Source organism: Canis lupus, chromosome 12 (assembly GCF_048164855.1).
Source record: "Canis lupus baileyi chromosome 12, mCanLup2.hap1, whole genome shotgun sequence".
Lineage (NCBI taxonomy): Eukaryota > Metazoa > Chordata > Mammalia > Carnivora > Canidae > Canis > Canis lupus.
This window is the reverse complement of record NC_132849.1, coordinates 28,007,835-28,032,637: the sequence shown is the minus strand read 5'-3', so window position 1 is coordinate 28,032,637 and position 24,803 is coordinate 28,007,835. Positions and strand designations below refer to the sequence as shown.

The following is a 24,803-nucleotide window of genomic DNA, read 5'->3' as shown; positions in this document are numbered from 1 at the left end:
GCTCCATGCACCGGGAGCCCGATGTGGGATTCGATCCCGGGTCTCCAGGATCGCGCCCTGGGCCAAAGGCAGGCGCCAAAGCGCTGCGCCACCCAGGGATCCCTCTTGGACGTTTTTATAGCCACTGAGCAACTCAAATCCTTATTTTGAGGGATAGGTTTGTAGGCTGATCCCTCACCGTGGGACTGGAATGATGTTCGGTTCCCTGTCCCCTTTGTACTCACTCTTTTTCTGAATGCAGCAACCCCATTTCCTTCCACGTGTTCAAGGTCAGGTGCATGCTGGGGAAAGCAGCCCTCGCTAGCTGGTGTGAGGGCAAGTGACTAGCTGAACACTTGATCTGAACCAAAGGCCAAGAAGCGATTCTAGCTGGACTTTGACTTCTGCGTGGAGTGAGGTGAGAGCTGGGGCAGACTCTGGCCAGAGACACGGGGGCAGATGCCCCAGCCCTGCTTGCTCTTCCCATCCCCACAGCTGCCCTTTCTCCCGCCTTCCTGACTTTGGTTTTTGCTGTTTCGTTCTGTGATTCTCACCTTCTCATCAGTGGCATTTTTCGCTTGCTACTGTTGGCTCTACTGCCAGAAACCAGCAAGCCTGGATTTGACCTCTGGCTTCTGCGGTGAGGCTATGACAGTAGTCACAAGAACCCCTGACCCCAATCCTCAGGATCTGTGACTGCCCGGTTTCCCTCACTTTGGTCCAGCAGGGTCTGCACTGCATGTCTGCTCTCTGCCCAGGCTCTCTGCCATCACAGCTTCCTCCTCCCTGCAGTGGGCCCTCTGGACCCTCCGTAGCTCCCTCACTCCCACACCCACACTGGGAGCTGAGGCCAGAGCCAGCCTCGGCCTCTCTGCTGCATCTTCTCCTGTGAGGACTCGCCTTTGCATTCCCTCCTTTGCCTCGCAGAGATTAGATGCTGGAACCTCTGACCGCAAGAGATTGGGCTCAATCTTTTCCAATCCCATGGCTCTCCTCTGGTCACCCTGAGGCAGGTAGGAGTGTCCTGGTGGGGGTGGATGGGCACAGCTGAGGAGCCGGAATGTAGGGGGAGGGTGAGTCACTGGGAGACAGAGCGGGAGCCCCTGAAGAAGGAAATGAGTCACAAATGTGGGCCTGAAGGTTCAACTGATGAATTCTGAGATTTGTGATTTGAAGGTCCTAGAAAATTCTCCTTACTTAGCACTAGCTCTTTTATCAGACTGGGTTAATACAGGATCTTTGGGTTCCTTGTGAAATGAAAATAGTGAAATCATGAACCCATTAAAATCTGGATATTTGAATTTGTTTATCATTAGGTCCTAGTACAGAGCAAGCGCAAGAGGATTAGACACAGGTGTTTTAAGAAGAAAGAAAAACAAATCAGAAAATCTGGATTTGAGATCCACCTTCCCACTGAACAACCTACACAACACATTTGAACTTTCTGGAACCAATCTTCTCATCCATAACAAGGGTGTGATAATTAGCTGTGCTCTCTACCTTATAGGATGCTTAGGGGGGAGGGGGCAGGGAATCAAACGTAATTAGGAGCTTTGAGCAGCTTCAAGCAGTAGCTGGAGGTTAGTCATTGCAGCTACTTTCCCCTCCTGGGAAGAGACGCAAGCTCTCTGTTCCCTGGCAGGAGGGGGTACACTGTCAGCCCTTGCTGTCCTGGTCTTTGGACTTGTGGCTGCGTGGGAATGGGGAACAGAAGGGTGGAGGAAGGGTTTTTCTGGGTGGGCTTGCTCAGTGTCAAGAGAGAACTGGGCTTTGGATTCAGACTGGGAACCTGCGACGAGACCCCAGCATCAAAGCCACAGGAGCCAGTGTTTTGCAGGATTCTATTGGATGCTTTCCAGACTCTCTCTGGTTTTCTCAGTTTCCAAGTTTGAGTTCATTCTGAAGCTGAGAAGCTCTGGGAATGGACCTTGAGGTTCAAAAGAGGAATGCCCACAATGTGCAGATTAGAAGCACCTAGTAAGGCCCCCTCTGCTCCACTTTATCTGCACCTCAGTCAAACCATTGCCTGCCAGCTGTCTGAGAGGAAGCCTCTGTCCCTTTTGGGACAAGATGGTGGCAGAGTGATGGTGCAAGAGCTGGGAAGGCTCAGGGAGAGCCAGGGCCTGAAATAGGAAAGACTTGGGGGTTTCAAGGGGTAGAAGGTTGGTGTGGCTGGAGAAACTCGAGCGGGGGGAGAAGGAGTGATGAGCTGGGAGAGGCCAGGAGGGGCCCTGGGATAAAGAACTTGAAGCCAGTTTGGGGGGTGAAGCTTTGATACACTCTGCCAGCCACCAATTCTTCTTTGGGTTCTTGGGAGGTCTCTCCAGTTCTGTCTGGAGAATGGGTCAGAGCAGGTAAAGGAAGCAATGGCTGTGCCCGTGACCTGGAACCAGGTGGGAGGAGAGGCAGCCCCTCCCTCCCCTCCCCATTCCCAAAGAGCCCCTCCTCAAAGCCCCCACTTGTGTCTCCATGGAAATTAGGTGTTGGGCCTGAACACAGGTGTGTTGGATTTTCATTCCCACGCATTTGTGGTTATTGTTTAGGCAGTAAAGACCCACGAAACTCAAAAGAGCCAGCATCTCTGGAACACCAAGCTGGCGGTAAAGTAGGTAGCAGGTGAACAGGTGAAATGAGGTAGCCTCCGGAGAGACCTGCTTGTCCTCTGGGACACTCATGTGACCGAAAAGGTTTGAGAAGATGTCCTATTTAACAAGAAATCTGGTCGCCGGCTTTGGAAATCCAATGCGCTGCCGGCGGGCCCCAAGCAGAGCCCCGCTTTGTACTGCTGTGGCAGGTCCCGGGGCCGGGCCCGCGGCCAGCCTGGCCTTGGGCCCCAGCAGCTGCAGCCAGCTGGTGTCCTGGGCTCTGGAATGCCACTGGGGCCTGAGGAGCGCCTGGGGTGTTGACTGTGGTTGGGGTGGGGATATCCATCAGGAGGAATTCATGCTTCCCAGGCTCTTCTGACTTTCTTTCCTCCTTCCCCAGAAAGGCCTCCACAGACGGCAGCACAGTTTTTTTTTTTCTAACAAGTGGCTAATGTATTAAAAAAAATTGATCCCTGGGGTGCTTGGGGGGCTCAGTCGGTTACATGGCTGCCTTCGGCTCAAGTCTTGATCCTGGAGCCCTGGGATCGAGCCCGAGTCAGGTTCCCTGCTCAGTGGGGAGTCTGCTTGAGATTCTCTCTCCTCTCCCTCTCCCCTTCCTCCCCCTGCTCTCTCTCTCTAAAATAAGTAAAATCTTAAAAAAAAAATGGTTAAAGTGGTAAATTTTCTGTTATGTATATTAGACCACAATAAGAATAAACAAAGTAATACATGCCCATGGTGAGCATAATTTATTCAAGAAAGGAAATGTTTGGGCACCTGGGTGGCTCAGTCGGTTAAGTGTCTGCCTTTGGCTCAGGTCATGATCTCAGGGTCCTGGGGAGGAGCCCTACGTTGTTGGGCTCTCTGCTCAGCAGGGAATCTGCTTCTCCCTCTCCCTCTGCCTCCCTCTGCTTGTGCTCTCTCTCTGTGTGTCAAAAAAAAGAAAGAAGAAAGAAAGAAATGTTTTCCTATTGATCCTCCCCATCCCCTCCCTCTGGCTCCTGATCCTGTTTACCTCCTCAGAGTTACCCATTGTTAGCAGATGCCGGTGGATCCTTCCAGACATTTTCCCTAGATGTGCTTGTCCTTCACCATGTTTTGTCCTTATACAGATAGAATCTTGTTGTTGACTATACCATAATTTGTTTTCCCCTTGCCAATATCCAGACCATGTTTCCATTTTGGTCTAGACGTATTTGCATCATCCTGTAGAGGGCTGTGTTTTAGGATACTCCACAATTGAGCCAGTTTTCTGCTGATTTTGGTAGCTTCCAGCTTCTTGGCTCTACAAACTATGCTGCACTAAAGATCTTTATATGCCACATTACTTTTGACATCGCTGTGGGAATATATCTGTCGGGTACATTTGCAGACCCCTTCCTGGGTCTAAAGATATGTGTATTAAGTGTTGCTAGATGTTGCAAAATTGCCCTGCAAAAAGGGTACTTCCTATCAATGGGCTCTTTGATCCTTCTTCCCTTCTTTCCTCCCTTCCTGCCTGCATTCTCCCTTGCTTCCATGGCTCCCTCCTTCCTTCTTGCTTTTTCTCTCTCCCTCCTTCTTTCCTCCTCTCCCTTCCTTCCTTCTTTCTTTCCTTTTTCCTTATAACTGAGAAACAGAGAGGCAAAAACTTTGCCTTTTCCATAGTAACATGACAGGAATAAAAATGAAATGTACATCACAATTTCCTATAGTTTGGTGGTTCAGCTGGTTCTCTGGCATCTAACTCCTGGGTATATTCATCATCTTGCTTTGTCACATCACCGCATTCCATTAGCATTTGGTCTGTTGATATGGCTTAAATTATCTTGCAAAGTTTGGGTCCGAGGCATTTGTCTTGTCCCTACTGAGTTAAAAATACATCTTTAATTCTAATAATGACTGAGCACACTCAGGGTATAATTTTGTATCTGGTTGTAATCACATTTTCTGTATATGATCATTTCCCTATGGTTTTTATTTCATCTTTTGAAGAAGTAAGAAATTTACATGGCTCACAATCCAATAATACAAGTCAGCATACTGTGAAGTTTTTTTTCTCCTTATTTCCCATCTCTGATTCCTCCTACCTTCTCTATCCTCTAATATCCTATTTTTTTAAGATTTTATTTATTTATTCATGACAGACTCACAGAGAGAGAGAGAGAGAGAGAGAGAGGGGCAGAGATACAGGCAGAGGGAGAAGCAGGCTCCATGCAGGGAGCCCAACGTGGAACTCGATCCTTGGTCTCCAGGATCACATCCGGGTTGAAGGCAAAGACCGTGCTAAACTGCTCGGACACTGGGGCTGCCCCCTATTTTTAGTTTCTTATATATTATTCCAGGGTTTCTTTATAAAATACAAGCAAATACAAATATTGATTCTTAACCGCCCCCCCCCTTTATACACAGAATGTAGCACACTAATTGTTCTACAACCTCTTTTTCCCCCCATGTTATCAATATACCTTGGAAAATTTTCCTTACTAGTAGATTTTTTCCATAGTTCCATACATATCAGGTATTCTATTATGGAGGGAGCTTATTTATTTAACCAGTCCTCTGTGGATGAGTATTTACTATTTTTTTCACATTACGAAGATTGTTGTAATGAGTATACTTGTATATGTGGTCACTTGAGATGTGTACAAGTCAGTCTTAAGTGTAACAGTGGAGCTTCTGGGTGAGAAGTTTTCTCTTAATTTTGACAGATGCTGCCAAACTTCCTTGCCGAAGGAGTTGTACCACTTCACCAACTCACAAAGAATGTGTGAAAGTTCCTTTTTCCATAGCCTTACCGATGGGGTGGATTATCAACTTGTTGGATTTTTGCCAATCTGATAGGTGAAAATTGGTATCGGCAGTTTTATTTAAAACATTTAAAAATATTAAAAATATTTTATTTATTTGAGAGAGAGAGAGAAAGAGAGAGCGAGCATGAGCAGGAGGTGAGCAGAGGGTCTGACACAGGGCCCGGTCCCACGACCCTGAGATCATGATCTGAGCTTAAGTGTAAGCAGATGCATAACCGACTGAGCAGACGTGCAACCGACTGAGCCACCCAGGTGCCCCTTAAACATTTTTTTATTACCATGTGCATGCATTCATTTTATAACAAATGTCAAGCATTTCTCAAATCACGGGTTTAAGGAAGTTGAGGTAGGTTTCTATGCTCATACATGGGAGAATGTCCAGGTTAACAAATGATTTAAGTTACTGAACAATGGTATACACATCATAATTCTATGCATACATGTGTCTGTGTAGTTGTATATAGAGAAAGGTCTGGAAGGATAGATAGAACTTAACAGTGGTTACCCCTGGACAGTGAGAATAGGGAAGGGCCTTAGTGAGGGAACTTTTAATTTTTACAATAGATTTTTCTATGGTTCTTGCCTACTTTTTAAGAAATTTTATTTAAATTAAAATAGCAAAAACAGCTCACCCGTTTCTCCTGCCCCTAACACCCACCTCCGGCAACCACCAATTTGTTATCTGTATCTATGAGCTTAGTTTGTTCGTTAGTTCAGTCCTTCCTTCCTTCCCTCCTTTCTTCTCTCCTCTCTTTCTTTCGTTCAATTTCTAAAAATATTTATTTGTTTATTTTAGAGACAGTGAGCACGAGGGCAGAAGGAGAGAGAGAGAGAGAGAGAGAGAGAGAGAAAATCTCAAGCCGACTCCTCACTGACCATGGAGCCCGACACAGGGCTCAATCTCCGGACCCAGAGATCATGACCTGAGCCGAAACCAAGAATCAGTTGCTTAGCCAACTGAGCCACCCAAGCACCCCTCTTTTTAAAATAACTATACGTTTTAGGTTCCATATATAAGTGAAATCCTATGCTATTTGTCTTTCTCTGACTTATCTCTTTAGCAAACTGTCCTCCAGGTCCTGCAATTATAAATCCCTGTTCGTTCAAACTGGTTCCCAAACTTATTTAATTACAACACCTTTGCTTCATGGAACCCTAGTAACACCTTTGCAGTCGCTGGTTCTGTGGGACACTACAGGGAGCCCAGGAGCTTGTGCAGGCAATCAAAGTGTCCCAGATCAGGGTCTCAGTGACACGGTGTCCTATGCAAATGTGCTGTGAATCCCGCACTTCCTCAGGGCCTTTCGGGTTTTGCCAGGGTGTGGAAGAAGCCTCAGAGAATGTGAGCCTCCCCTGACAATCCCAGCAGCAGGTGCTGCTGGTGTAGACCACCCTCACCACACCTGCTTATGCAGGACATTCTGTATTCAGCAGCTTTGCTTGTATAACCCAGTGATGGCTGTGGGCTCCAGGCTTATCTAGACATAGGCTTGATCTGAACTCCATATCTCATGCCCTCTAGAAATCCAAAGCACTCCCCAGTGTCCTCACCAACACCCTGAAGATTATGTTCTCATGTTATCTCTGACTTCAGCTCCCGCCCCCATGGGTGCTGTCTCTGTTCCACTCATCCAGATGGTAAATGTCAGCCCTTTATATTTCTACAAAGGGACCTGCTCACACCAAGCATGTGGGGCATGGGAGGCGGTGCTGAAGATCTGGAGCACATGCGGGGATGTGAGGAGGACAGAGGAGGGGTCTTGGCAGCCGATGGCATAGCAGGCAGCCCCACCTTTAAAGTGCCCTGTCTTCGGGGGCGCCACTGGTTTCCGCAGCAAATGTTGTGGCTTTCTCTCTGTCTCCTTTTCTCACCGTCTGTCTACCTTCCTCTCGGGAGCAAGACTCCTGACTCATGCAAGAGAAGTTCAGCTCTATCTTTTGATCTTACCTTACTGGAAGGGGTTTCTCTGGCGGTCAGTCACGAGCATGATGTGAGGTGGCCTGGCCTGTTGGAGCATGAATGTTTTTTTTTTTTTTTTTTTTTTATAACTCTTGCTATTTGTTTTTCTTAGGGTTTTGGGTGTTTTCTGGAAATTCTGCTTTCTGAGGCTCTAGGAGTGGGAGTCAGGACACCCTAATATGGGAGCGATGGAGGAAGAGGAGCAACAGTGAGTGTGTGAGAAAGGGTTGGGAAAGGACAATGAAAGGTGATATAAACACAAGGAAAACAATCCAAAAAAAAAAAAAAAAGAAAAGAAAACAATCCAAACTGTAGAAAACCGAATATAGCATGCAAAGCAAGCCTCTCCCCTCCACCATCAGTCCCCACGTTTGCTTTCCTAAAATAACCACTGTTACCAGCTTCTTATTGATTTTTTGGAGATATTTTATGCATATATAAGCATAAATTACATACATTATGTATATGTATTCTCTTTTAAAAATAAATGGTAGCCTGTTATACATAAGGCTTTTCTTTAGACATTTATTTATTTAAGTAATCTCTACACCCCACGTGGGGGTCTAGCTCACGACCCTGAGATCAAGAGCGATATGCTCTTCTGACTGAGCCAGCTGGGCACCCCTTCTTTTGCCTTTTAAAAATTTAACAATATATCTTTACTATTTTTAATGGAGCTACCTATAAATATATACACGTAATCACTCACACAAACATATGTATTTTTTCTTGTATTCGTATAAAGGGCAAACCTAAGTGACCCTCTTCATTGGCCAGTGGGAAGCCTTCTAGGGCATCGGGGTTTCTGTATGAGGAGGCATTCTGGCTGCTGGACATTCCGATGTCAGATTCAGTACTGGAGGTGATGACAAATACCAAGCATTGTTTCTGAGGGCGTGGCTGTGGTCAATTATAATTTTGTTTCCAGGTATTTCCTGTCCACTCCATAGAGCTTCTGTACCCCTGAATATGACCTTCAGTGAGTGCATCCCCGTGGGAGGAGTGGACATGTCCCCTCACTGGCATCAGCCTTGGCCACATTACCTCCCTGGGCTGATGGAAGTGAGCCGAGGTGACACCTGCCATGTCCGAGTCAGAGCTTTCAGAGCCAGCATGGGCTCCTGCTGTGTCTTTGTCCTTGGACATGAGAATGGAGACAGAGATTGTTCTGTCAGCCTGGGTCCCAGAACCAGGGGACATTTGGTCAAAAGCCACAGCTGATCCACATCTTATGAGTAATATGGGTGAGAAATAAACCTTGCTTGTCATGAGCTCCTAAAACTCTGGATCTTTTGTTACTGCAGCCTCACCTTGTGAAAACTGGCTTATGCCGAGCAAATTGCAAGGGCTGTGATCAGTCACAGAGTCCTAGATGGGTCTGGGGAACTGCTTTACCTGCCTACGTGGCCTCTGGGTTGGATCTGGATTTACCACCAACTGATAAAGAAGCCCTGGTTATTATAGGAATCAAGGTATGCCATGGGCACTACGAAATCCCATACTTTGCTAGTGGCAGGACCAGTTGCTTGGAATGTTTGAAAAGCCATTTGGCAACGTATAATGAGAGTCCTAAAATAATTTTTACTTCTAGAAATCTAGGTCAAGAAAATAACCGGGGATATGCAGGGAGGTTCATAACAGAGTTATTTGACAAATTGGAAACAACCTAAATGCCCCATCACAAGGTCATAGTTTATATTTTATTCTATATGATGGATACTATGCAGCCATAAGAATCAAGTAGCTGGATGTTTAATGAACGGGGGAGATGTTTGCATTTTAATACTGAGTGGATAAATGGGATACAGAACTATAGCCATATGACAATCCTAATTTATATAACAAATACAGGATCATGCTCTCTATAACTTTGTATATTTTTTCACTTACATCATGTGAATAAGCACTTCTGCCAAGTGTCAAACATGTAAGTATGAATAGACAAAGACTGTGAGGAAAGAAGCAAAACTAGTGGTTATCTCTGGCTCGCGTTCTCTTTTCTGTGCTTTCCGTATTTTCCAGATGTTCTATGATGAGTATGTACTACTTTTATAATCAGAAGTAACTGCTATTTAAAATAAGAATTATTCCAGTCACCTCTAGGGCTGTGCCTTTGCGTGGTGGCTGTCCAGGGGCCCTAACTGGGGCTCCTTGTCTAAGAATAAGGCCAGGTGTTTAATTAGGTCAGTCTCTTGCTGCCCTAGAATCCTTGCACCGAGCTCAGCTTGCGCCGCCCAGAACCCCTGAGACGGATCTCAGGCTGGAGCGCTGAGCCTCCTGGGCCGCTGCTATGGCTGCTTAGTCTGGATTTGAGAAATCTGTGAACTGTCACCCTGCCCTTCCAGAGCAGCCACCCTCCCGTCCCTCTAACACGTCTCCTTCAAAAAAGTAATTTAGGGACCCCCGGGTTGCTCAGTGGTTGAGCTCTGCCTTTGGCTCAGGTTCTGATCCCGGGGCCCTGGGATCCAGTCCCGCATGGGTTCCCAGCAGGGAGCCTGCTTCTTCCTCTGCCTGGTGTCTCTGCCTCTCTGTGTGTGTCTCTCATGAAAAAATAAATAAAATCCTAAAAGAAAAAAAGAAAAGTAACAAGACCTCCCAATTTTATGGAAGAGAAAAGTAAGACTCATGAAGTCAACATTCTGACCATTTTGGGTTGACAGTAATCTGGGATGACAATAGCTGCTATGCCAGGCACCTCTTCTGTCTTGCTCCCTGGGGCCTCCTCCGTAAACCGTGTCATACCCTGTGGGCCCTGGAGTGGCTGGCAGGTGGGCCCATGTGGGAGGGAGTATTCTCAGAAATCTCATTTGCAAGAGAGCCCCTCTCCTGGTTTGGGAACCCCATCCAAGGGAAAAAGGAGTCTGCGACCAGCCTGATTGTAAAGGCGCTGGCAAGGGCCACTCCCCTCTATGGATTCCCTAACCTCTTTATCCAGGTTTGCGGGTGTGGGGGGAGGATGTGAGTGAGTGGTGGTGGGCGCTGGGTCCACAGTCCTGGGCAGGGCGGGCCCAGGGGGAGCTGCGATGCACTGGGGGACTGGGAGGGGACAGCGGGACTGGCAGCCTCAGCGGAGCGGAGCCGGAGTTGCCCAGGAGTTGCTCCTCCAAGAAGAGCTTTCGGAGCTGTCCTTACAATCATCTACCTCAACTGCTGAATGATTTCTCTGTCAGTGGAGCACAGACCTCCCTCGCCTCCCAGACCCCATCAGGCTCCCTTGGACCTGCTTCAGCTCCACCCGGCAAGGCAGCACTTGGCCTTGTCTTCTCCCAGACTGCTCCACATCTGAAACCTTAAATTCCATCATCCTGAATTTTTTTTTTTATTGAGGAATAAGGTACATACAATAAAGTACATGAATTCTTATGCATCGTATGTCTGTACGATCTGCCCATGGTGTTGTGGACAGTGTAGTTATTCTTCACTGCTAATTCCATTGGATGGACGTATCTCCATTTATTTACCCATTCTTTGGTGGACACACATTATCTCCATAAGCTGCTTTCTTTTCTCTTCCTCTTTGTTGCTTATTGACACCCCAATCTGGCAGCTGCACCACATTTTTTGGTTTATCAGTCTGGTTACTGTGCCCAGTCTCATTTCTTTTGTGGTCAACACCCCTGCAAGGGGAGCCTCTTTCATGCTACTCCTGCTTCCCTACCCTCTGCCCCACTCAGCTGTCGTCATCTTGACTCTGACGCTCCATTGGTTCAGGTCTCCTCTGACCTACCTTTGTCATTTGTAGGTGACATTTGGGGGTTCTCTGACTTGGCCTTTCTGTGGCCCTGTCCCTGCTTATGGCTCTTTCCCCACAAGGTTTCGGGGAAAGCCTTTTCTACTTCTCTCCTGCAAATCTGGCTGCTCCCTTTCAGCCTCCTTTGCTGTCTCCTCTCCTGTGTCCATCCCCAGGTGGTTGTTCCTGGGGCTCTGTCCTCAGCTCTCATCTCTGCTGAAGGGCCCTCTTGGGTCATTAGCTACCATAGATACCAATGCAACTTCCTTCCTCCTCAATCCCTAGATCCCCAAACTGAAAGGATTTTCCAAACTCATTTGGTGGCAAGCCTTGAACGGGCCCTGACATGAACTTGTTTATTGGAGTTATATACCCACTTCGTGTGAATGAATATTCATACGTTGGCTGCAGGAATGTCAATGTGTTTGGTTATGGGCTCTTGTCCCAGACCCATCAAGGGTGTGATTGTGCATATATACAGTAAATCATGTATTACCTTCTTAAACTCAGAAAATATTGAAACATATCTGGCCCCTTGGACTTCAGGTAGGGGTTTGCAGACCCAGAGCCGTCTCCCCACCTCATGCCCTGCCAACAAACCCTTTTATTTCCTGCTGTCATCTCTGAGTTGGTGGCCCCTATACCTGTGGCTTTTCAGTGTCTTAGCTTTTTCCTTCCTTAGAATCACCTCCAGTTCATCATTCCCAGGTCCTGACTACCCCAGTGACTCTCTGCTTACCCCTCCTCTCTCTGTTCCCTTTAATTCAGGCACACCACACCACTGCCAGGGCTACTGCAGTGACCTCTCAGTAGCTGTCCCTTTTCCTAGCTGGCCAGTCCTTGGCACTGACGCCAGAGGCAGCTTTAAAAAGTTTTAAAAAAATTTATTCATTTGAGAGATTGAGAGAGAGACAGAGAGAGTACAAGCAGGGGGAGAGGCAGAGGCAGAGAGAGAAGCAGACTCTTCATTGAGGAGACAGCCACATGCCAAAGCCTTGGGGCCGATCCTAGGACCACAGGGCTCCCAGGATGCAGAGATCATGACCTGAACCTAAGGCAGATGCTTAACCATCTGAGCCACCGAGGCGCCCCCAGAGGCAGCTCCTTTAGGGTCAAGGTCAAGTTTGTCCGTTCTTTTCTTTCTTTTGATTTTTAAAAATTTAAGAGACAGCGAGACAGAAATAGAGAGCACAAGCAGAGGGGGGAGGGAGTAGCAGGTTCCCCCCCTTGAACAGGGAACCCAATGCGGGACTTGATCCCAGGACCCTGATTTTTTTTTTTTTTTAAGATTTTATTATTCATTCATGAAAGACACACACAGAGAGAGGCAGACACAGGCAGAGGGAGAAGCAGGCTCCATGCAGGGAGCCTGAGGTGGGACTCGATCCCGGGTCTCCAGGATCACGCCCTGGGCTGAAGGCGGCACTAAACCGCTGAGCCACCCAGGCTGCCCAATCCCAGGACCCTGAGACCATGATCTGAGTGGAAGGCAGATGCTTAATCAACTGAGCCCCCTAAGCTCCGTGAGGTCAAGTTCTTTAGTAGAACATAGGACTTTTCCTGATCTGGTTTTGCTTCCCTACCTTACCTCTTTGGGTCTCCCAGAAAGAGTTGTGGGCTCGTTGCACACCTTCTTACTTTCATACTTGTAGTTGTCCTGCTGGGAGTTCTTTGTAAAATCTGGCTGGCATCACTTTCTTCTGGGGACTGCCCTCACCCCTAACAGAGGAGTTCCCCGGTCGCTCTGGCTGGCTGCCTCTGGACCTCATGGGCAGCATCCTGTGCTCAGGACATGGGTGCTAGATATTGGTATGATCAGGGGGCCCATTCTTCAGGGGAAATAAAAAGTCTTATTTAAAACAAAAATATCAATTATATAGCATTTTGTATTCTGCTATTTTCATTTGGCATAAGTATTTCTCGAGTTTCTATGTCACTTCATGTAGCTCTTTTTTTTTTTTTTTTCATTTTCAAGCCATGTATCAGAATATTGAGATACTAAAGACAGGAAATTAAATATAACCTTACATTTTGACCACCCCTGCGTGACTCATACGCACATTAAGCTGTTGTTTATTTTGAGTTATTGTCTCCAGTCCTTTTGTGTCTGCATTTTGTAAATGGTTGGCACGCCAGTGCAAAAGCAATTTTGTGTTCTGCTTTTTTTCTTGCGTGGCATTCTGTCTTTAGCAGTTTTTGAGTTCAGCTTCTTAACCACAATTAGTAAAGTTTGTTCAACTGTTTAAAGATACAGATGTGCTCTTTCGTTGGACACTGAGGTGGTCTATTCTTTTTCATGAATCATCTTACATTTAGCTTTTTTCTTTCCTAGGTGGTTTTGTAAAGGATGGATTCTCAGAACTGGAGGATTCAAACGAAATGGGAATTCTTGGGACTGGATCTGCCTGAAGCCTGGGGAGGGGATAGTGACTGCTGACAACAAATGGTGTATGTGGAGGGCGTGGTCATTCTCGGAATGTGGCCTGGAGGACAGGCCCAGGTCCCATGCTCTCTCCACGTCCTGCCTGATTCAACAGGAGATAGTGGCCAGGCTTGCAGAGGATTTCAAGCTCAACAAAAACATCTGGCTGCTGACCCCTCCCCTTCTGCCCTCCACTCCTTTATACCTTGAGCAGAGCTCCTGGACCAGTGCAACTGTAAGGATTTCTAGTCTTGTTTTTTTTTTTTTTTTCTTTTTAAAGATGTATTTATTTGAGAGAGAGCGAGAGAGAGAAAGCAGACTCCTTGCTGAGCGCAGAACCAGCCTCAGGGCCCGATTCCACGACTCTGAGACCATGACCTGAGTTGAAATCAAGAGTCAGTTGCTCAACCATCTGAGCTACCTAGGTGCCTGCAACAGGGATATCTATTCTTACCCCTGCCCTCCATCTGTCTACTGGGCCAAGTGGAAGAGGGACTAAGGACCACCCCTCCCCCGCCACCCTGCCAACTGGGATGGGGCTGTGGCTGAGACTCAGGGCAGACTACATGGAAATCAGCAGGGATGTTTGCCCCAGAACCTTCCCCAGAGAGTGGGTGGTGGTATTGTTTGTGGTGGCATCAGGTCTTTAAGAGGAGGGTTAGTGAAGGAAAAAGCAAATGCTCAGAGAATGAAGAGGAAGCAAGCCCTCAACTTGGCTCAGCCTCCATTTCCTCCTCTAGAAAGAGAAGAAGATGGTAATAATAGTAATAATATCCACAGTACAGGGGTGAGGTGAGAATCAAATGAGAAAATGAACTGAAGACATAGTTTTCAAAAAATGCTAGGTGTTTCCACGAGGGATGAGATTCCCAAGGCCCAAGGATAGGGCAGCTTCAGCCTCCATGTGCACCCACTGTATCTGGTGTTGGCTTGATTTGTTAAATGTCTTTTTAAAGTGAAGTCCTGAACTGTTGTACGTTATACTCACCTAAGGAGTAAAAAATGCCCAATACTTAGGTCCCACTCTGGACCAGTTACATGCGAATCTCGGAGAGGGAGAAGGTCTGCCCACCTGCCAGGCTGTCACTCAGTACTCAGCACTCAGTCCTCCTGGGCTCGAATGCCCCCCCACCTGCACTTGCCTGGCTGATGCTCACTCATCAACAGGTGATCTAGCTCCCCAGGTGATTTGCACATGCCGCTAACGCTACACCCTTGTCACCCAAATGTGGTGAATGCGGCTGGCATCATGCCAGTGATGATTTGGGCACTTGTTAGAGATGTAAACTCTCAGGCCCCACCTCAAACCTGCTAAATCAGTAGCTGCACTTAACCAGACCCCAGGTAATTCCTATGCACCTCACAGTTTGAGAAGTGCTGACTGGTACACTGTCCTAAGCACATTTGTGGGGACCAGAGCACAGAGCCTGGCCTCTGGGTGCAGTCCTTGCTCTGCTGTGTATTAGTTTTGTACATCTGGGCAAGATGCTAAACTCCTCAGTGCCTCTGTTCAGTCGTTTGTAAATTTGGAATAGCACGAGGCCTGTCTCATAGGGTTGGTCTGAGGCCTGCCTCGTGGTAAGCGCAATGCAAGGATTCTTTTACTGTTACTATGACAAATCTTTTCCTGAAGGGTTCTGAAATGAAGCAAGCCTCACATGTGTGACAGTGGCACAGGAGTCAAGGTCAAGAGGGCCCTGTGACAGCCAAAGGTCCTTCTCTAGCTGGACCTGTAGGTGGTTAAGGAGCTCTCCATGTCCTGGGATGGGAGCAGAGACTGGCCACCTCAGCAGACACAAACACGAGGAGAAGCTGGCTCCTAGCTGTGCCAGCGCAGGTCACAACAGGCCCCACAGAGAAGTGATGGGCAGTAGTTGCCAGCTACAAGCACGACCAGGCATAAGCCTCACGTCATTCAGTCCCCTCCAGGAGGTGGCTGGGAGTGCATTTGGAGAAGTGGCCCAAGAAAGAGCTGAAGTGACAGAGTGTACGAACGTCATTGGCTGACCTCCCTGTCCTCAGGTGAAAGGGAAGCTTTCATGAACATGGAACCCCATGTTTGCCTATAGGAAAAGCAAGTGTTGTGTGTTGACTCCCAGTGGAAGGGCTAGGGCTAGGAACTTCCCAGTGATTTCCTATAACCAAGACCCCCCTGTGCTCCTTTGTTTCTGACTAGATGGGAACCATGCAAAGTACCATAGGAAGGGTAATTTTTATTTTTTTAAAGATTTTATTTATTTATTGAGAGAGAGAGAGAGCATGAGGGGGGAGAGGCAGAGGGAGAGGGCAGACTCCAGCCCAGTGTGGAGCTTGACTCAGGGCCTGACATGGGGCCCGATCTCATGACCCTGAGATTGAGACCTGAGCCAAAATCAAGAGTTGGATGCCCAACCAACTGAGCCACCCAGGTGCTCTGGAAAGAGTGATTTTTAAAAGGTTGACTCAACATGAGCAAAAATCACAGGATTATGGGTGAAACAGACTGGAAATCCTGCTTTCTGAAGCTTGATATTCCTCTGATACTCTCAATAAAGCCTGCCATTTATGGTCCATCTGTCCATTTATCTACTCATCTAATTGTCCATCCATCCATCCATCCACCCCCTCACCCACTTATTTATATAAACATCCATCCATCCGTCTATCCAACTGTCCATCTGTCCGTCCATCCATCCATCCATCCATCCAGTGAGGGACTATAGCTCCTGAATCTCCAGATTCTTACTTCATCATTCTATTTTTTTTAAAAGATTTTATTTATTTATTCATGAGACACACACACACACACACACACACACACACACACACAGAGGCAGAGACACAGGCAGAGGGAGAAGCAGGCTCCATGCTGGGAGCCTAATGTGGGACTCAATCCTGGGTCTCCAGGATCACACCCTGGGCTGAAGGTGGCGCTAAACTGCTGAGCCACCGGGGCTGCCCTTGTCTTCCTTTTAAAAAGAGGACATGCTACATCCATATGTCTTTTCAGATGATCCAGGTTGAAGCTGTAAATGGCAGTCATAGTGATTTGTTGTAAAATCAGCACTGAGGGCCCTCAGGACTCTTTGCAGCTCTACACTCAATGTCTCAATTGCTCTGCTCTTGATATTCACTTGATACCACTTTTTTTCTGATTCTGAGATTCTGCTTATCGGCCACTTCGATTCCCACAGCTTATAAATCTCCAGCCTATGAGGCACTGGCCTTTGAGTTACTGCTGGAGTGCCCAGTGTGCGTGGGGTACCCACGTGAGATCCTGCGTTACACCTGCGACACCTCCTCCCCCACTAGGTGTATGAGCTTGCTGGGGAGGGAGGCAGTGGCCAGTTGCCAGCCCTGGCACCCCCATCCAAGGCCTCTGCACTCTCTCCCTGGGGGGCTGGTGTTTGATGTGCTTGATAGGAACCTGCTGAAGGTGGGCACCCATGGCCTCACCTGCCTTTCAGAATAAGGGACAAGGGGTGGAGAGCAAAGATGCTGGAGGAAAGAAGGAGGTGGGAGGAGAGACTGGGGCTCACAGCAGAGGCGTAACAATGCCCGCTGGATAAAAGAGGGAGAGCAGGGGTGGGTGGAGGTGGGATGGAATGGCAGGGCTTGAATGGGCCACTAGGGAGGGGCCATTGAGTGCACCCAGCCCACTCCCCCCACCCCAGGGCAGAGATCTGGAGCTTCCACCCCAGCAAGTTCATTCAGAGGGATGGCCTGTAGAGGTTCCACATCCTCAACAGGCTCTTCAACCTGCCTGGTGAGGGCAGGATAGGGGTGTCCTCGGGGCACCCAGCTCTGGCTTGGGTGGGGTGCTGCCTGGATCCCTGGGCCAGGGACTGACTGGCCTCTCCACCCCAGAAACCTACCTGTAGGTCTGCATGGTGGACTTCTCTGGCTGCTCCCGCTATACCCAGGGTGTCCTGTGCCCTGTCCAGCCCTGAGTGACCGACTGGACACTGCCACTGCCCAGGGCCCAGGCTCTGAACTGGGGTCCCTGTCAAGGAGCAAAGACCCCTGCTGAGGGGCTCTAAGAGCTCAGTGGGAAGGCTTTCACTGCAGGCCCCACCCCCATGCCCCCCAAAGGATGACCCTCAGCACAGGTGACACTCCTTCCAGCATAGCTGGGACATAAACCCAGTGTGGTTCGAGGGCTGACTCTGGTATAGGGTCCAGGTTTGGTGGTCACCTCAGCCGCCTCATCAGCCTCCCCTGTCCTCTCGGCCTGCCCCAGCTGTGACACTAGCTATCGGCATGGGAACCTCTTCACTCCTTCTGAAGCCTCTTCCTTCCAGGACCAGAGTGATGCCTCTCTCCTGTCTGGCTCTCCCCTTGAGGAAGAACCAAGTGTGGGAGGGGGCGTCTCCCACACATGGGCCTCCCTGGAAGTGGTCAGAGAGAGCAGGGGGTGGGAGGCCAGTGACCTCAGCCAGGCTAAGGGAGGACCTTTTGGGGGGTGGGGGGGAGGCCACAAAAAGGCAGTCGGACGTTGGAGGAGATGCAAGGGGGTGAGATCAGGCTGTGGCAGACCCAAGAGAGGGGAGTGTGTGACACACCCTGTGGCACCGTGTGTGACCAGGAGTCACTGGCAGGCTAACGGGTGAGCGGGGCTCTAAGTCACCAATGGCACTCCTATCCTGTGTCCCTGGGTCGCTGACCGGGCATGAGCGCTGCAAGGGGCTCTGGAGGCTGCCAGGAGAGCCCGCACAGTATCCTACACCTGCTCCCACGAACTCCTTTTGAGCACTTCCTCAAGCCGGCGAGGGCATGGTCAGGGAGGCTGGGGAGCCAGATCCAGGGGTGCTGCGGCGCACGTGGATGGGCTGTGACCTCGGGGCTGGCAAGCTTCCCCCGGCGCAGAGCGGCTGAACCTGGGCCGGTGCCCCTGCCAAGCAAGGTGGGGGGTGGGCAGTGACCGCAGGAGCCGCGGGCTGTGTCACGGTCGGGCCTCAGCCGGGCCCCGGACGTCCTCCTGGGACCAGACTGTGGTAGACACACTGAGCGCGCCTCTCTGCCGAGGGCACGGGGCCCAGACAGAGCAACAGGGTAGTGGCCCTAGTGGGGGGCTGAGGGCCCTGTGGCCTCGTTGTGGGGAGGGAGGCTGCCCCTCAGGCTTGACCTGCCCTTGGCAGCTGCCTCCCTGCTGCTCTGTCTGTCCCTGGAGCCCGGGAACCAGGGTTCCCCTTCGGGGCCCGCTGTCGCGTCGTTCCTCCCGCACCCCATGGTTATCCCTGCCGCTCCCTGCCGCTCGCTGCCGCCGGCTCTCTCTGACCTGGGTGCCCCCTGCCCCAGCAGGACTTGGGCCCCTGCCCGGGGCCCCACCAGCACCGTGCGGTTGACTCTGGACGCACCAGCTCCCTCCTGGCCCCCCTGCCTCCGCAGGCGCCCTACCTTGACTGGGAGCCCGTGTCCCCAACCTGTCCGCCGGGAGAGGGGCCATGAGCAAGCCTGTGTCCCGTTGGCAGGGCAGGCTCCTCGGACGAGGTGCGCGAGCTGCTCGGGGTGCATGGGAAGGATATTCTGTACATCGGGGACCACATCTTCAAGGACAGCCTCAAGTCTAAGAAGCAGCAGGGCTGTGGACTTGCATGGGGGTTCCTGAGCTGTCCCGGGAGCTGGGCGTCTGGGTCCAAGGGAAGGGTGAGCTGTGGAGGGGTCAGGGCCAGGTAGGGGGGCGCTGGCCACTAGTGCAGAGGCCTGCCCCTTCATCATCTTGCTCTGTTTCCTTTTGGGGGTTGGTAGTGACTATAATAATATGGTCCACTCTGTGGTCTACTTTGTAAACGAGGAAACAGATCCAGAGAGGCTAAGCCGCTTGCCCAAAGTCACACAGCCAGAAAGGGCAAAGCCGACTCAACTTCTCTCTCCTCACTCCTGAGTACTGTGGTGTTTCTGTAGTCTGAGGCTTCCTTCCTCACCTGACTCTGCCCTCCCCACTCATCTGAGGACTCTTAGAGAGTGGAAGGTACACTCCCCGACCTGGGAATGACTTAAAGTATCCTCAGGGGCGGGAGTGACTATGAGCCTTAACAATTCTGGTTTGTTCTAAGAGATGGGTTTGAGTCATTGGCATGTGATTTCGGGTGGGTCACCTGACTCCCTGACGGGCTTCCTTACCTGTCCCACAGGACCTTTGCTGTCTCTGCTTTGCTCTGGGTGGAGCTTCACTTGATGTAAGGAGGGGGTGAAGGATGTTATGCACACAGTTTGGGGTGGTGGTGGGGGGAGAGGTGTGTAGACCCCTGGTGACCTCTCTACCCTCACCACATGGTGGACCTGGGCCTGGAGCAGACAAAGGTAGGCAGGACTGTCACTCCCCCCACCCCCCTGCTGTCCCCGGTCAACTTCTCAGAGTGGAGGGAGGAGCTGAAGAGGTTGGACATGCACCTGGTAAAGCTGTACCTCGAGAGCCCTGAAGGGCCCAGGGTAGGGTCGATCCCTGCCTGCAGAGGGGGGATGGAGGGTCCTGGTCAGGGTAGTCAGGAAATCTAGTTCTGTTCCAGGCTGGGCTTCCCTAGTAAACTGGATTTTGGGATCCCTGTGCCCCCCTTGGGCCACACTGTGTGTGACCTCTAGGCCCTTCCTCCTTACCCACTCATCATGGACTCAGACTGCCTATCTTCTCACCCACGTGTATGCGCACCCAGCTCAGGGGCCTCACTGGGTGCCCGTGAATGCCCTCTGACCCCCCTGTGGTCTAGGGAGGTTGTGTCTGGAGCTTGGAGGCCAGGTTCCTCTTCTCCTGGGTCATGTGGCCATTTTTGCACTAGGCACACGGATGGGAGCAGCTATAGGTTGCAAGTCATGAGCTCCATCAAGAGGGAGATGCAGGTAAGAGTGAGTGCTGAGTGAGGAGGAGACCCCGGCGGGGCTGGGGGAGTGGGGTGTGTGCCCCCATCCGCCGGTCCCGTCCCGCAGCCTCCGCCCAGCGCCACCTGTCCTTGTCTGCCGGCGCCCTCTGCCGGCCCACGTTCCAAATGACAGCAGAGGTCCGGCGCGGAAGGGCTGAGTTTAGCCCGGGGTTGCGGGGAAGGAGCGGGGGCGAGGGGGGTCGGGGGGTGGCGCATCTCGCAGTCTCCGGGAACCCTCCTCGAGACGCGGCAGCCTGCCCGCTTGGGGCCTGCTGTGACCCACGGGCCAGCTGTGATCCGTGCCTGGGGCAGCTGGAGGCGCCGCCCCGGAGGGTGGGGTTTAGGGCCAGGGAGCTGACGGGTCCTGGGGAAAGGAGGAGGGGAGACGCCCTGTGGCGCTCCTGAGCAGCCACCGAAGCTGGGGGAGTCCCACAGGCCCGGTGGACGGGATTGAGGCCATTTGGCTTACCCAGAGCCCGCTGGGCCCAATAATGGAAGATCTCTGCGGAGCCTTTGGCGGGGTATAGGGCCCCTTGCACGCTACTGGATCCTTCCATAGCCCTGAGAAGTGGGCTCGGCAGGGGCAGTTCTCTTTATTTTCCAGATGAGGAAACGGAGGCTCAGAGGGGGGCGATAGCATGCTTTTGATCAGTCTGGGAGGAAATGTCCAGGCCAGTTCTCTAGATGCTAAAAGCAAGGTCTAGTGATGAGGTGGGGGCCTGCAAGGGGGCAGGCATGGGGTCCAGTGCGCGGGCCTCTGCAGAGCCCTCTGTCGGGGCATCAGAAACTACCTTAAGCTGAGCGTTTAGTCTGGGTGGTCATTCTCCAGGTCCAGGCAGGTAACCATGAGGAAAGCAGGGAGGGGGGCCCGGCGCAAAGTGGAGAGCTGCCCACCTCCCAAAGCACCACGCGCCGCCTCTGGGTTTAGAGAACTTAGCTTCTTCCCTACGGGGAGAGAGGCTCCAATGTCCTGGGGCGACAGACTCAGGGAGGGCAGAGGGGGCCCAGCCCCAGCAGGGTAGGGTCGGCTCTGGGTGATGCAGGTCCAGGTGGGTGGGATCGCTCCTCTCCCAGCGTGTCACGGAGGAGCGGGCCCTGTGCTACAGCACGAAGGGCAGCCTGTTCCGCTGCAGCTTCCGCCAGACGCTCTTCTCCAAGCAGCTGCCGCGCTGTGCAGACCTCCACGCTGCCACCTGCCTCAGCCTCTGCGCTAGCCGCTCAGCTCGCTGTTTCAGGCAGGCCCAGAGCTGGTGGGTCCTAGACCATCCTTGGCATCCCCGATCCTCTGCCCCAGCTGGTCCCCAGCCCCGCCAAGAGCTTTCAAGGTCACTATAGACCCAATCTCCCACCTCCAGACACAAGTGGGTCAAAGCCTGGCAGGGAACTGTGGTGATATAAAAAAATGCAGGGGAGGAGTTACAGTTATGGAGATGGGATGGCTCTGCTGGGGAGGTTTGCTTCCTGCCCAGCCTTCACACCTGCTTTAAGCTGAGACCACATTACCTCGGTATTTCCTTAGTAGAAAGGGTGCCAGCTGCTAGGTGGAAGGCTGCAGTCCCTCGACCCTCAATTAACAGTGACTTCAGAAGAAATGGACGAAGCAGTAGATGATACAGTAAACACCTCTGCTGGTTTTCCTCTGGAACACCTGCACACACTCCTGAGTCAAGAGCAGGGAGTGGGGGTGGCGATGATGCCACTGGGTTAGCAGGAGCTGAGAGACCCACCAGTGCAGCACTTCCCTGAGCACTCGTGCCAGTTCTCCCAACGAAATGTCAGTATTTTCATCGTAGGACATGTGGTCTTGTGTCAAAGATCTGGACTTGCAAGTATTCTCCGGGGCTCCTTGTTTCCTGCTTTGCTTGCCACTCTCAGCTGCCTTCCAGATGTTCAAGAGGGGAAAACCATTTTCTGAGTGTCTCCTGGGTTTCCTGCATTGGGCTTGGGGGCCTTTGCCTTTTTTTTTTTTTTAAGTAATTTTGCTTAATGCTCAGTATAACCCACCAGTAGTTTTTTAAAATCCTCATTGTACCATTGGCGAAATGGAAGTGCAGAGATCCTAAGTAACTTGCTGTGTCACGCTGCTGGGAGACTGCAGAGCCAGGATTTAAACCCAGTGCTTTTGAAGAACTGAGGACATGCTCTGTCCCCTGCACTGCACTGCTGCACGCTGGCAGAGGGGAGTGAGCCCTCTGGGTGAAGCCTCATCTCATCTCCAGGTTTTTAGATGAGCGGGGCTGGAGCATTCCTGGGGATCCGAAGCCTAGTTATCGGTGTTATGAAAGTATGAAGGTGTCATTATGAAAGTAGTGACCAGACAGGTGAAGAAAAAGCAACCTGAGTACCAGAGTGAAGCATGTAAAGAAATCTGACCTTTACTTAGCCATGCTGGCCTGGGATTTTTGAGAAAGTGATGTCCATCTGCCAGAACCTGCCTTCTCCAGCTGACCCTCCTGAGCTTCCTCTTGCGCAGCATCGTTGGACAGGAAGCTGGCAGCTGTGGGCAGAGTGGAATGGGTTGTTGTCTATGCATAACTGAGGGCTTCCAGAAAGCCTTGCCACTGAGGGAGCTGCTCCATCTCCACCTGCATTTGTCTCTACAGATGCCCCATGGATCAGCTGTGGAGCAAGAACGAGCTAACCTGGATCCCCTCGCCTACCTCTTCTACAGCCAGAGAACGAGTTGCTAGAAGGTGGCAGGTTGCTCATTTCCACAGGAGCTGGGAGGAGCCCCTTGGCTGTGTGTGTGGGAGCTCAGCTACCTGGGACTACCATGGGCTAGGCTAGGGGTTCCCAGTGGAATGGTATTAAACTGAGGAGGCATTCTGGAGATTTGTGGGATCTTTGTTGTCTTCAGTGTAATCATTCCTGAGTACTTATGTAGAAATAGATATTATTTTATCATAAATTGCTTTTCTTTTTATTTCTCCTGTTATAGTAGTACATAGATTTTTAAAGTTATAGAGACAATAATTATATTATCTATGAACCTCAATTCAGGAGAGGAAAGAAGAAATGAAAATGTTTGTTTTTAAAATGGGGCATTGGGTCCCCTAGGGCCAGGAAGCACTGGCTTGAAGCCCAGATTCACAGGTCTTGTTCAGCAGAGGTTAGCTGGTGCCTCCCATCTCTCCAGACCACTTTTGGCTGATTCATCTGACAAATCTATTCCCAACTCTGGAAAAGAACATGTGCTCTTCTGAGCCAGGATTCCTCTCCAGACAGCCTTTATAAACACAATGAGAAGGGCCTCTTCTTCAGCTCCTTTGTCACTTTGTGCTCCTGGTACCCCTGTGAGTGGCTTGGCTCCTAGCCTGGTTTTGCATCCCTGAGCCTGGCATGAGGCTTCCTGGGGCTTGAGTTTTAACATGGCCATTTCATGGGCTTCCTGTGGCTGGGCAGTTCTAGGCTCAGTGTGAATTTTTTCTATCAGTGTTTACCAAGTGCCTCCTGCTTGCCTAGTAATTTAGAAAGCGAATCATAAGCTACTTTACTCATGCCTAGGAGGAGCTCACAATTTAAGTACATTAGCAGTCTTTTATCAGTGGTCTGCAACTATTTTTCCATCTTGACCCACCAGAGGGCTGGACACAATCCCATCAGAACTGCGAGTTCTCTGGGGGATATGTGTGTGGTTTGATTTCTCTACCCCTCATCTCCATCCCAAACCAGACTAGGGCATTTTGACACATTCTCTACCCTGGATTGGGAGCCATTGTGTGAGCTCAGGAGGGCAGATCCCATGACGAGCTTTCTTTGTTTCTTAGAAGGCTGAGGGCAAAGAGAGATGAGGACCAAGAGGGCTGCGTTGAGGCTGAGTGAATCCTGGACATGGGCTGGCATAATAGTAGTCTTCTACTTGAGATATTTTTCAGATCAATGGAAAAGTATGGAAGAGAGAAAAAGAGGTCATATTGAAATCTAAATGTAACAGATTGGAGCCCCAAAATTTGTCTTTTAGGGAGAAGGGAGTCCTCATCCTAGAAGACATCCCCTGTGGCCTTTGAACCATTTGAAAATGGGCATAACAAGTAGAATTATTTTACCTAGGTCCCCTGAGTTGCATCATCATTCACATCCAGTTTTATTTGTACACATTTCTTTTTAAAAATAGCATTTTTGGGTACTTTGATTCTGTTACTAGTATTAACAATAATATTCAATTGGCTTTACATGACTTCATTAACTGTTCTTTCTCTCCAGGTCACTGTGAAAGACAGGAAATGAGACAGCCCAACCATCTTTGAGCTTGATGCATACATGGCATTAGAACATATACAAAGGGCAGCCCAGGTGGCTCAGCGGTTTAGCGCAGCCTGCAGCCCGGGGTGTGATCCTGGGGACCTGGGATCGAGTCCCACGTCCGGCTCCCTGCGTGGAGCCTGCTTCTCCCTCTGCCTGTGTCTCTGCCCCCCGCCCCTTTCTCTGTGTCTCTCATGAATGAATGAATAAATAAAATCTTTAAAAAAAAGGAACATATACAAAGTCAAACTTATGAC

The 24,803-nt window shown here is 50.3% G+C and overlaps 1 protein-coding gene across 1 annotated transcript; it reads left to right on the top strand.

Moving 5' to 3' along the window:
- The first annotated feature begins 7,504 nt into the window (after positions 1 to 7,504).
- On the top strand, positions 7,505 to 24,795 carry NT5DC4 (5'-nucleotidase domain containing 4). Its single transcript, XM_072768933.1, is given in 12 exon segments — positions 7,505 to 7,524; positions 8,094 to 8,178; positions 8,621 to 8,788; positions 16,596 to 16,917; positions 17,103 to 17,260; positions 17,623 to 17,909; positions 18,919 to 19,030; positions 19,033 to 19,191; positions 19,565 to 19,626; positions 20,224 to 20,284; positions 22,908 to 22,997; positions 24,508 to 24,795. Coding segments are annotated over 11 exon segments (1,521 nt in total). The 3' UTR covers positions 22,995 to 22,997; positions 24,508 to 24,795.
- The last annotated feature ends 8 nt before the right edge of the window (positions 24,796 to 24,803 follow it).